We start from the raw sequence: 13520 nt of genomic DNA on the forward strand, positions 1-13520 counted from the left end.
GCTTAAAACAGAAGGTTGCACCTCTTCAATTTAACACGACAGCTTGCGGTGAAACTTTCAGCTGAGACCTGGGGAGAAACGCCATCCATAGACCACACATTTCCCTGGGTTTAAATGCAAAATAAATAATAATTTAATCATTTACAAAAACCATTTAATAAAATTATATTCATAATAAAATATTAATAGTATTAAATTATTATAAAAATAATTGAATATATAATTATTATATATTAAAAATATTAATAAATTAATAATTAATAAATTATTTTGATTTTTTTTTGCATTTTTAATATATCATTTTATATAACTGATCAGTTCGACCGAACAACTCTGAGAGAAAAGTGCAAACAATGCATCTACTCATCAAGCACGGGAGCCATCAGCCATTACATTTCTCACTTCATAGAGCCAAAGGAATGAGACTGTAAATCGATAGATGGCAGCCAAGCTAATGAGACTGGAAGCTCAGGCTAACTCCCTCTCAATAGCCATCCGAGCGCGAGATGCTATAAATAAAACCCAATCTATGATCGATATCAGTGGTCAAGCACACAGCCAGCACCACACACACACACACACACATGCACAGATGGCGGTTGTATCCGCGGGTCGGGTGGGTCAAGTAATAAAAAAATACATTCTAATTAATTGCGGGTGGGCTGCAGGTGGATGAGATAAATCATTAGTGATGCAAATATTCTCTAAAATATGAACGTGTTTTAAATTCATTTTTTTCATCAGGCAGACAGACACAGATTTCATTTTTGTGTGTGTTCACCTGTTCGGGAAGTTGCAGTGACAGATACAGTGGCATTCCAGATAAAGTCTGAATGGAGTAAAGCGTGTGTTTATGCTATTAAGAAAGTGTAGACTATAATCTGGCCAAAGAAGAACTTTTGTTTTTTAATTAAATGTTCATTTAAAAGCAGCCTATTATCATTGTATTAGCCTGTTACCGTTACCCATTACGGCTCCGACGACGTTTTGTTCCGTCCTCCACGCGGTGCCAAATCACACCAGGAGTGAAGCAACTGGATTCACAAGACCACGAGATTCTGGGATGCTTCTGAAACGTGCCACGGCATGGCTGGTATAATATACAGTATATATATATCTATGGGTATAAACACAAGCATTGACTGTCATCAGCTCCGGTGGCCGCGTCGGAGCCGTAATGCACAGATCAGCTCTCACATCACTGAATCTGCTGTTAAAATGAACCATCCATTCATTATATCATCGTGCAAAACTAAGAATTAGTCTAATTAGAATCGTTGTAATGTGACGATAGGGTGCGGGTCGGGTCGGTTATCTAAATCAGAGAAAAATATAGGTGCGGGTGGGTGGCGGGCGGATAATCTATTTGAAGCAGCGGATTCAGGTGACGTTTGAGCTCATCCGCGCATCTCTAACACACACACACACACACACACATAGACCAGAGGTGTTTTAAAGACAGCCGGCGCAGCAGGAGACTGGATTCTTATCAGCAAACAAAGCCATGAATCTGAATTTCCCTTCCATGACACTTGCTATTCAATGCTATCAGGCTGTTTGTCTAATTTTCTGATGAACAAAATCAAAGGACAGCAAGAACCAACTTAAGGAAAATGATACACACTTTCAACATTTTATTGCAAGTAGTCATTTTAAAGGTACTAACTGCAATAAAACTGCAATGAATTTAATTAATTTAATAACTGGATTTCAGGGGATACATTTGGGAAAGTGCTTGTTGGTCAGGAGAATGTTTTACTTTACACCCAAACTAAAATGTTCTTTTACTGTTAACATGTATATAAAAATTAAGGTAACACTTTACAATAAGGTGTCATTTGTTAACATTAGTTAATGTATAAACTAACATGAACAATGCATTTATTACACTATTTATTAATCTTAGTTAATGTTAGTTAATGAAAATACAGTTGTTCGTTGTTTATTCATGTTAGTTCACAGTGCATTATCTAATGTTAACAAACACAACTTGTGATTTTAATAATGCATTAGTAAATGCTGAAATTAACATTAACTAAGATTAATAAATGCTGTTGAAATCTTGTTCATTCTTAGTTCATGTTTACTAATGTTGGTAACTAATGTTAACTAATGAACCTTATTGTAAAGTGTTACCAAAATTAATACAGATATTTTTTGGCATCTACCCAAAATTTATTTTAACATTGGAAATGTGTTTTCTCGCACCTTAAAGTTTATTTTGAAATATATTTTGACATTTCAATGTTTAAATGAAATATATTAAAAAAATGTAAAAAATAATATTTCATTAAGTGCGTTCTGTAGAGTGTTGTAACTAAAACTACAACTACTAAAAATTGTTCGTTAATTGAAATAAAACTGGAATGAAATTAAATATAAATATAAGTTAAAAACAAACAAAAATGACAAAATGTCTAAATGAAAAAAAAAAAAAAGGAAAAATTAAGTAAAAAAAAAATTTTTTTGATAAGCCTACTGAAATAAATATAAAGCTAAATAGAAATCTAAAAAAATGGAAAAAAAGAGATCATGGAACAAAATCACTAAAACAAACTCAAATGAAAATGAAAATATAAAAATGTAAGCTAATTCACAATAGTAATAAATACTATAATACTGCATCAACATTACTAAAATAATACTGAAAGTTCGTAGCGTATACGATACAGTTATTAATTTAATAACCAGATTTTATGGGACAGATGTGGGGAGGCTAAAAATGTGTGTTAGACAGGACAATATTTTACTTTTTGGCAAAACTAAATGAAACTTTTCAACATATCAACATCACAACTGCTGCTTTAAGGGCGACGCTCTCAGAGAAACGGCTGGAAAACAAAAAGACTGACATCTTTACAACACAAACACGTTTAGACAGGGTGGACTTCTCATTTACTCCCCACTGCTTAATCAAGTTCATCGATCAACCCCCAAAACAAAGAGCAAAAACAGCTATTGCTGGAAAGCATGTTTAGATGAACTTGCTAAAACAACATGTTCTTCTGTTGTGTCCAGTGACCAGATGTCATGAATTTACAAGCCACATCCCGTGTCCTGATCAAGTTACATACAGTCAGAACAGAGTTTGTCTTCATTATTAGCCTTAGTGTTAATTTAGTTGCTAAAAGTAAACATTTTAAATGTGCTTTGCTGTGATTTGTGCTGTTTAACCTAAAACACAGTATATTTCAAACATGTATTACTTTCTTATTTCTGTAAAATAGTTAATGCAGTTCTGTAATATGCCATATCAAGGTTTAAATATATATTTACAATATTAAAAATAGATTTCATTGTAATTGTTAACTAAAACTATATATTGTTGTTTTATTTTTTGTTAATTGAAATAAAGCTGGTATAAAATGAAGTATAAACAGTAGATAAAAACTTAAACTTTAAGGAACTAAAGAAAATTAGAAATGTCTTGGAAACTAACAAAAATTTTAGCATTAAAACAACTATGACTGAATTTGTAATAAATATACATGAAAGCTAACTAAGTGAAATAAAACCAATTCAAGTTAAAGTAAAAGTTTTGAATAAAAATAATAACAATGAATTCCTTAAAAATATTAAAATAATATAAAATGTTATATAGGGTATAATTCATTAGTTGCACTAAATAATGTTGTAATTGTTAACTAAACTACAACTATAAATTATTATTATAATTTTTTTCATTAAATAAAGTTGGAATAAAATTTAAATATTAGATAAAAACCTGAGATGGAAATGTGAACTGTTGCCTTGACAACTAACTTAAAATATATACTAAAAATATAAAAGCACATAAAATAAACTAAAAATATATCAAACAAATGATAAAATATATAAAAATATGAATTAGGCTGCGATAGTTGGTGTCGCTTACATCACTTGTCCAACGCGGCATCGCCCCCCGCTGTCATTTTGATTTTTATAGTAATAAAAATCATTTAGTTGAGTTAGACTACAGACACTACGAGTAAGAACTGAACGCGGCTGCTCAATGCAGCGTGCCCAACAACAGTCGTATCACAGATCAGTAGCAGGAGTCAGATTTCATTTATCATGAGAGGAGAGTGAGAAAAGATGAAAGAGAAATGATGGCAAAAAATGTAGTTTCGAAATGAAAAAAAATATTTAAAAATATTTTTGATTTTGAAAAACCTGTTGACTTTTACCATATATTTAAGCTGATTTTGGAAGCTGTTTTTTAGCATTACAGTATATGATTTTTTTTTTTTTTATATTTAAACTTTGTGTAAGTTATTTGTTATTTAATATTAGGCCTATAGGATGGTGTATTTTTATTCGTTTTGTTAACAAATGAAACATTCTATGTGTAATATAAGTTAGTTTTTGTCATTGTACTGTTTTGTTGTTGTCCATTCAATCAATTGACGCAGAACTCAAATAACTTTGCTATTTCAAAGCAAATAAAAGCGAGGAAAAGAGGGAAAACTCTAATGAACCTCCCCCACCCTGGTGGGAAAATTTCCTCACTGTCACAACCCTAATATGAATAAATATTATAATAGTTTTTTTTTTTTTTTTTAAATAATGCTAATATAGCACTGTAAATGTGAATGGTAACCACAGCTGATTTTCCATGAATAACTACTTCATTTTCAGTCTATTCCTCATACAAAATGCTCATATCACTACCAGAAGGCTCTGAATGTAGTGTACATGTTGTGTAAACAACATTTATGTAGATTTATGCTTTTTTTTTTTTTTTTCTCTGGTGTTCAACAGAAAAAAAGAAAGCCATTTGGGTTTGGAAAGACATGAGGGAGAGTAAATGATGGCAGTTTAAATTTCGAGGTGAACGGCTCCTTTAAAGTTAACAAGCGCGGGTGGCCTGTAGTTTTTGACCTGTTCACAGAACAGTTCCTACTACAGCTGATGCTTCCTCTGAATCTGGAGAGGTAAGAAAACATCTGCCGTGCATCTGAGTAATTACGCACATGACGACATTTGTGTTCATGAAATGCATGCTTGCGTTTTATTGGCCATCTGACAGATTCATTTAAACTATCTTAAACTTTCGACAGCATGCTCACTTTTAGAAATCTGTGTTAGATTTCAAATGTTGAATTACTGTGCATTAATAAAGCAATGAAAATCAACAGAACATCTTTGACCTGTCCTGGTTTTTTTATCATGGTCATCTGGTCATCTTGGTCTAACCCAAATATTTGGGCCCTTCCAAGCCCATACCATTCAAACAGAGACTATTTACAATGATTTATTCCAGTTATACAATCTTCCAGCCTGTTTTTAAAGGTGTACTCCATCTGAATGTATTCAGAACAAGTGTTTTCTGCAACAGAAAGGAAAGATGTGTGACGAGGTGAATGCAGGAGAGAGTGGAGTTTTTTAAGAAATAGGACCTGCTAAAGTGGAAATGCTTTAAATCAATTATTTATTCATAAAAGTAAGACTTATTGAAGGAAGAGTTAACTTGAAGGAACAGTTTACCCAAAAATGAAAATTTGCTGGAAGTTTAACTCACCCTCAGGACATTCAAGATTTAGATGAGTTTATATCTTCATCTGAACAGATTTGGAGAAATGTAGCATTACATCACTTGCTCAGCAAATGGATGTTCTGCAGTGAATGGGTGCCGTCAGAATGAGTGTTCAAACAGCTGATAAAAACCATCACAATAATCCACAAATTATCCACACCACTTCAGTCCATCAGTTAACATCTCGTGAAGTGAAAAGCTGTGTGTTTGTAAGAAACAAATCTATCATTAAGACATTTTTAACTGTATTCTGCTGCTTCTGGCCAAAATATGAGTCTATAATCCATAATAACACTTCATCCAGTGGAAATGTAATTTTGTCTGAATCAGGAGAGAACTGTGCACAGATCAAGCTCCATTTACAAGCCAAAACAGTCAAAAAACTTTTTTTTAACAAATATATGGGTGGATTTTGATGTGAGAAGACAACAGGAAATGGACTTTTTCACTGGTGGAAACATGGCCATAAAAGACACTTTAAAAGTTAAAATGCCTTAATGATGAATGTTTCATACAAACATGCATCTTGTCGCTTCACAAATCATTACCTGATGGTCTGGAGTGGTGTGGACTACTTGTGGATTATTGTGATGTTTTTATCAGCAGTTTGAACTCTCATTCTGACGGCACCCATTCACTTCCCATGAAAAAAACCATACTAATCTACATCGTGAATGGTCTAATAATGAGTACATTCTCAGCATATTTGCAGTTTTTAAGTTTTATTGTCAAATCGTAAAAAAACAGTATGATGTCAAGCACCAATGTTCAACACTTAGGGTTAAATTGACAATCAATAATGTTGACAAAAATTGTAAGTTCATGTTGTTCATAACTTCCTCAAGCATTAGGATGAGTAAAATAACATTTATATACACAGCGATCCATCGCCTCCTGCCAGATTCAATCCAAACCTTTCTGCTATCAGCCAGAACTTTAAACACTTCGAGCACCAACCGGCAAATAAAAACAACTACCTGTCCAACCCGGGGCAATTCCTGGCAAGTGTCAACATTTTTGGCATGTGTCTAAAGAGTTTATTGAGAGATGCGCTGACAGGTCTTTAATCCCATCAGCCGGCTCAGACACGAGGCCCAGAGACGATCAATAGCTGCTGCTTCGTTTTGATGATCGATTTCTTTCAACGCACATTGCAAATTATGTGAACTTGGATACAGAGGAAGAGAAATCAAGCCATGTGGCGTCCTTGATAGAGGACAGATTACGTCATCGGCACAATGCATTAAAGACATACATCAAAATGTGAATATGCATCAGTTAATGCCCTGGTTTGAATGCAAATTTGAATGTGTTGATACTACACAAGATTAATGCACTGATTAACCACTGCAGAGTTCAGTGAAATGCATCTACACAACAGTATATTCAGCATCCAGTATGTTCTGATTATTACTAGCAGTTTGTGTCATAAACAAACAAGGCAGTGGGCCAAAAGTAAATGTTGCATTATATCCAACTATATTTAATCAAAATGCATTACATTTAATTTTTTGAATATGTACAATTGAAATGAAATTATTATTGAAAAAATAAAATAAATAAATATTCTTATTTAGCAATGCTGCATTAAATTATTTTGAAAAATGACAGTAAAGACATTTGTTACATTTTTTTTTTTTAAATAAAAGCTGTTCTTCTGAGCTTAAAAATATAAGAAACACAATGTTTTCAACATTGTTGATAATAATATAATATAATAATAAGAATTTTTTCTTATGCAGCAAATCAGCATATTATTATTAAGGATCATGTGACACTGAAGTAATGTATGCAGAAAATTTAGCTTTGCATCACAGGAATAAATTGCATTTTACAATATATTTAAATAGAAAATGTTATTTTAAATATAACTGTTTTTACTTTATTTTTAATCAAATAAACACAACCTTGGTGAGCAGAAGAGATTTTTTTTTAAATTGTCTTACACAAACCCTTTCACAAAATCGAATTCAGCTGATCAAGCAGTTAATAGCAGCGCTTTGGGGTCAAACTCCGTGCAAATTAATTACCATTTGAATGCAAATGTGTTCCACCCCCATATTATTTAAATTAGATTTCACAAATAATCAAGTTTGTACTTGCTGCTGATAGGGATGAAACACCAGGAGTAACAATTTTATTAATTACATTCATTATTAAAGGAAATACGCCATGCATTAAGCCAGAAAGGAAAATGCAGCTTATATTTTCTCTGACTGTACTAAAACAAAACAGCATAAAGCTTCAAGGTCACAGTGTTTCATCATGCCCTTCAACAGATCACCACCATAATCTGCCTTTCAATGCAGTGACAGCATATCCTCTGAGGCCAGATATGAAAGGAGAGAAAATCCCTTTCAATATACATCAGTAGTTGGACGTGCCAGTGTGAGACATCACAGTTCAAATTAGGCCACACAGAACAGTCGCGCATTCAAACTCTGTTTCGGAACAATGCTGCAGCAAACGGCGCCAAACATTCCGGGATCCGTGTGACCGACACATTCCCGCTCGGGCTGCGATCTGCCGGCTCTGTGCTGACACGGTGATGCTGCTGTGTCAGTGTGGCACGCTTGTGTTTGCGTGAAAGAATACAACCATCCAAAACACAGAGGCGAAAACAGTTCGTGCAAACAGGAAGACTAACACGTAACTACATGCAGTACGTAACAACTAACTGAAATATTTCAATTACTCAAACTAAAACTGAAATAAATATAAAGGAATAAGTCAATTATAAATATTAGAAATAATAGAAATAAAAAACAATAACTACAGTGATAAAAGTTGTTATTGTTCACTAAATGTATTAAAGCACATTTTCATTTGTTTAAATGAAGCTAAAATATAAATATTAGATGAAAAACAAACTTAAAAGACTTAAAAGACAAAACAAAACAACTGAAATATCACCTTGGAATCTAACTGAAATGAAGTACTAAAATTACTAAAACTATAATTAAAAATTAAATCCTATAAAAAAAAAAATAATAATAATACTAAAAATGACAAAAGCATATAGAAAATGACTAAAAACTCAAATTAAAACTGAAAATATAAAAAGTTCATTTCAAAATAATAATAAATACTATGATAGCATACAAATAAAAACTATATACTAGATAGGAAATATACATTTTATTGTTATTGTTAATTAAAATAAACTATTAAAAACATTTTCATTACTTGAATTAAAGCTAAAATAAAATAAAATATAAATATTAGATGAAAAACATGAACTTACAGTGCCTTTTTTCCACGTTTTGTTATGTTGCTGCCTTATGTTAAACTGCTTTAGATTACTTTTTTCCACATCAATCTACACTCCATACACCATAATGGTAAAGCAAAAAAAAAAAAAAGTTTTTTAACATCTTTGCAAATTTATTAAAAATAAAAAACTTCAATGATTCCACTGCATAAGTATTCATACCCTTTTGTGGGACAATTGAATTTTAGCTCAGGAGCATTCATATTGCTTGTAGATGTTACTGCACTTTGAGTGAAGCTAACCTGTGGCAAATTCAATTGAATGGGTTTGATTTGGAAAGGCACACACATCTTAACAAAAGGTCTAACAGCTGATGATGCATATCAGAGCAAAAACCAAGCCCTGAAAAGAACTGCCAAAAGAACTGCCTGTGGAGCTCAGAAACAGGTTTGCATTAAGCCACACATCTGGGGAAGAGTTCAGAAAAAATGAAGGGTCACAGAAGCATATAATCTCTGTTACTCTTAATGGAAGAAGTTTGAAACAACCAGGACTCTTCCTAGAGCTGGACTCCTGGCCAAACTGAGCAACTGATGGAGAAGGGCTTTGGTTAGAGTGGTGACCAAGAACCTGATGGTCACTCTAGTTGAGCTCCATGATCATATGTGGAGATAGGAGAAACCTACAGAAGGACAAACATCACTGCGACACTCCACCGATCTGGGCTTTATGCTGGTGTGGCCAAACTCAATCCTCTTCTCAGTGAAAACACACTTGGAATTGACAAAAAAGCACCTAAAGGACCCTCAGACTCTGAGAAACAAGATTCTCTGGTCTGATGAACCTCAATTCTAAGCATCATGTTTGAAGGGAACCAGCTCTGCTCATCACCTGCAGAGTAGCATCCCAAAAGTAAAGTGTGCAGCCTCATGCTGTGGGGCTGTTTTTCAGCGGCAGGGACTGAGGGACTCGTCAGAGTAGAAGAAAAGCTCAATGCATCAAAATATAGAGATAGCCTTAATGAAAACCTAGTCCAGAGCATTCACAACCTCAGACCGGGCCGAAGATTTACCTTCCAACAGGACAATGACCCTAAGAACACAGCAAGAGTGGCTTATAGACAACTCTGTGAATGTCCTTGAGTGGCCCAGCCAGAGCCTGAGATTAAACCCAGTCAAATATTTCTGGAGCAACCTGAAAATGTGCATCTGCCCCCATCTAACCTGACAGAGCTTGAGAGGTGAAGAGATGAGGAGAAGAATGGCAGATAATTGCCAAATAATTGATGTGCAAAGCTTGTCGCATCAAACAAAAAAAGACTTGAGGCTGTAAAGGTGCTTCAGCTAAATATTTATTTAAGGGTATGAATAATTATGCAATGTACTTATGTACAATTCTGTTTTTACTTTGTCAATATGGGGTATGGAGTGTAGATTTTGTGGAAAAAAAGTAATTTAAAGCTGTTTAACATAAAGCAGAAACAACAAAACGTGAAAAAAATGAAGGGGTATGAATACTTTCGCAAGGCACTGTAAATAAAATTAGAAATATTCCCTGGCAAGTAACTGAAACAAAATAAGTTTAATTAATAAAATTACTAGAAAAAAAAAAAAAAAAGAAAACTAAATTAGAGTTATATAGACTTTAAAAAAAAATCATAAAAATGACAAATGTACACAAGAAATACTAAAATTAAAAACAAATAAATAATAATAAAAAAATATATAACAATAAATGTTCATTCAAAATATTAATGAATAGTATAAATAAAACTGTATAAAAATAAAACCGTGTCAATACTTTTAGTTACTTCCCTAAACTAGCTTAGAAGTAGTACTGGATCAAAGACAAGTTTGACCAAACAAAAATGAGTAAAATGAGTTTTTTTGCAGAAAACATCTCTATACCTCCTTTGTATGCAGGAGGCGACTGCTCAATATGCAACAGCACAGCGGCACAGACAAATTGAGATATTCCTGGAAATATGGACACTTTGTCATAAAGCCCAGTAGCTTGCCACAATATCTCAGTAATTCAGAGCTCTTACAGGTTATATCGCGGGGATTTGAATTGAGAATTGAAGTGTTGCACGGAATGCGTAAGTGATTCATGGTGCTAAAGTGGACTGTCTCGACGCGTCTGCTGATTGTACATCGCTCTTCGCCGTCCCTCTCTGAGGCCAGATGATGATTCACGTTACGAGCTAATAACGCTTAGACATGCTCCAGTTCCCACCACTGCCCTCCTGATGGAAATAAATGCCTCTAATTATTCCCATCAGAATCAGACATCACTGGAAATGAAAAAGCAGGATTTGCTGCAGAGATGTCCAGAATCAATTGGGTCACGTGTGAGGATGGCGTCTGAAAACGGATCAGTAGATTGGGGATGTTTTCCACATTATTAAAGGTGCTTTAAATAAATGAGATGAGACAGTAACTGGGATGGGTGGTACGATAGTATACATACGGTTTCATAATGTTGAGTCCTTTGTTTTTAATGCAGGTTTTATAGCATTTTGATCATTCATTTTGGTTTCTGCAGGTTTTATGAAGGTTAGTTTAAGACTTCTTTTAAGACCAAGTAAAGAAAATCTAAGGACCAAATTAAAGGAAACACAATGTCACTATAAGTATTCTCTAAATGTAAATGTGTAGAGAGCAGAAAATGAGTTTTAAGACCTTTTTAAGACCCCGCTATGCATAACCACATTTAAGTTTGCACAAATCGAAGGAGAAAATAATCAAATGAGATGAAGCACCTTTCATTTGTGAAGTATGTGATTCACTGGAATATTCAGATGAATGGATAGATAGATAGATAGACAAACAAACAGATAGACAGATAGATAGATATCTTCTGCTCACCAAGGCTGCATTTATTTGATCAGAAATGCAGTATACTAGAAAATTGTGATATATTATTACAATTTAAACTCTTTTCTATTTGAATGCGTTTTAAAATGTAATTGATTCCTGTGATGCAAAGCTGAATTTTCAGCATCATTACTCCAGTCTTCAGTATCAATGTTGAAAATGTGCTTTATAAATAAACAAATTGTTGTTTTTTTGGGTATATCAACATTTGTACAGGAAACAATTTCTTTTTTTGGAACATTATAAATGTTGTTAATGTCACTTTTGATTCATTTAATGCATCCTTGACAAGTATAAGTATCAATTGCTTTCAAAGTATTTTATTTGTTTGTGTGAAAGCTGAAGTGAGTATCTCCTCACCGGGTTCTGCGGTCAGAGGTCTTGCTGCAGGTGTGCTGAGGAGGAACGTTTCTCCACTTCTTGGCTTCCACCACCATGGCCTCGGCATCCACCAAACCAAAGCCATACAGATGACTGACTACAACCACACACACACACACACCAAATATTAACCAGGTACGGACGTCACAGACAGCAGAATGTCTATACAGAGAATATGACTTAAATTAAGTTTATTTTCCTTAAGCCACTGGCAGTTTTTTCGATATTTTAAACAAAATTTACCCTTAAACAATTTGCCAACGAAGAAAGATAATATTAAAGATATTCTTTCATCATTTACTCAACCACAAGTTGTTACAAAACTATGAGTTTCTTTCTTTCGTCAAGTCATTGACTTCCATAGTACATTTTTTCAATACTACGGAAGTCAATGTCTGTTTAGTTACATCAACATTCAACAAATATTTTGTGCTTTTTCATGTTTTTTCTTCTTTTCTTAATATTTTTGTGGTCAACAGAAGAAAGAAAATTATACAGGTTTGGAACAATATGAGGGTGAGTAAATGATTTTCATTTTTGGGTGAACTATCCCTTCAAGTCTTATTATCTTACACAATAACTAACAAAATAAATAAACAAATATTTCTTAAATGAATTTTGAAATTTTTACTAGAACTTGATGTTCTATTCCACTAAAAATAAAAAATAAAAGAGTTCCATGATATTACCATGCATTGGACATGTGTCAGAAATGTACCATATAGAATCAAACGTATCATATGACACTTCACTACTCTATCACATTATGAGTGAAAAGAAGAAGAAATTATAATACACCACGCATCTACATTTAAACAGTGTAAAAATCATGCAGAAATGTCATTTCTGTTGTGTTCACCTTTGTGTCCGGCTGCATTGGTTTTCCAGTCGCTGGCTTTCAGGTGAGCCTGTCTGGACGTCTTCACGAGAAGATGCTGGACATCCCTCCAGGTTATCAGAGGACTGAAAGATGAAATGACGAAGACTTTTTATGAGCCTTTCGAGTTTTATTGCTCTATTGAAAAGTACAGCTATTTCATTTTGTTTTGTCTGTTTCGTATTTCAAATGTTAAGGGAGTTTTGGATTGAGTCCCATTTTTGCTTCCCATCTGAGAGGCTCTGTTTGTAGGGGCTTTTGGGACATTCATTTTAGTGTAACGATTGCATCCTAGCAGGTAACTTTATCCCGGCAGCTCTCTATGCTACACGTCGCTGTAATCCTCTTCTGCTGTCATCAGTCTCATGCACAGATAAATACGTGGAAAGATCACGTCAGTAAGTTCAACAGCAGCACTCCTGCTTGTGTGATACTTTTTATATAGATTAGTGGTTTTGAAAATCTGTGGCTAACATTACATGAAGTTTTGTTCAACAATATAAAATACACACATCATGCCTCAAATGTAAATATAGTTTTGAGAGTTGAAACCACAATATACACACACATGATTATGCTAAATTGAATTACAGTCCTGAAAGCCTTTACAAGCAGAGAATCCAGACAGAGGAATCCAATGGAAAATTCAATTCAAATTCG

General features: G+C 33.7%; 1 protein-coding gene across 1 annotated transcript in view; it reads right to left on the reverse strand.

The window, feature by feature from the left end:
• pcsk6 (proprotein convertase subtilisin/kexin type 6) overlaps positions 1-13520 on the reverse strand; it is a 91739-nt gene that overhangs the window by 45306 nt on the left and 32913 nt on the right. Inside the window, exons 10-11 of the mRNA XM_058781537.1 lie at positions 12843-12946; positions 11963-12080 (exon numbers count right to left, since the gene is read on the reverse strand). Of these exons, the coding sequence (XP_058637520.1) occupies positions 11963-12080; positions 12843-12946 (222 nt within the window). The remainder of the gene's footprint in view (positions 1-11962; positions 12081-12842; positions 12947-13520) is intronic.

The sequence above is a fragment of the Onychostoma macrolepis genome, chromosome 07 (assembly GCF_012432095.1).
Source record: "Onychostoma macrolepis isolate SWU-2019 chromosome 07, ASM1243209v1, whole genome shotgun sequence".
NCBI classification, from domain to species: Eukaryota; Metazoa; Chordata; class Actinopteri; order Cypriniformes; family Cyprinidae; genus Onychostoma; species Onychostoma macrolepis.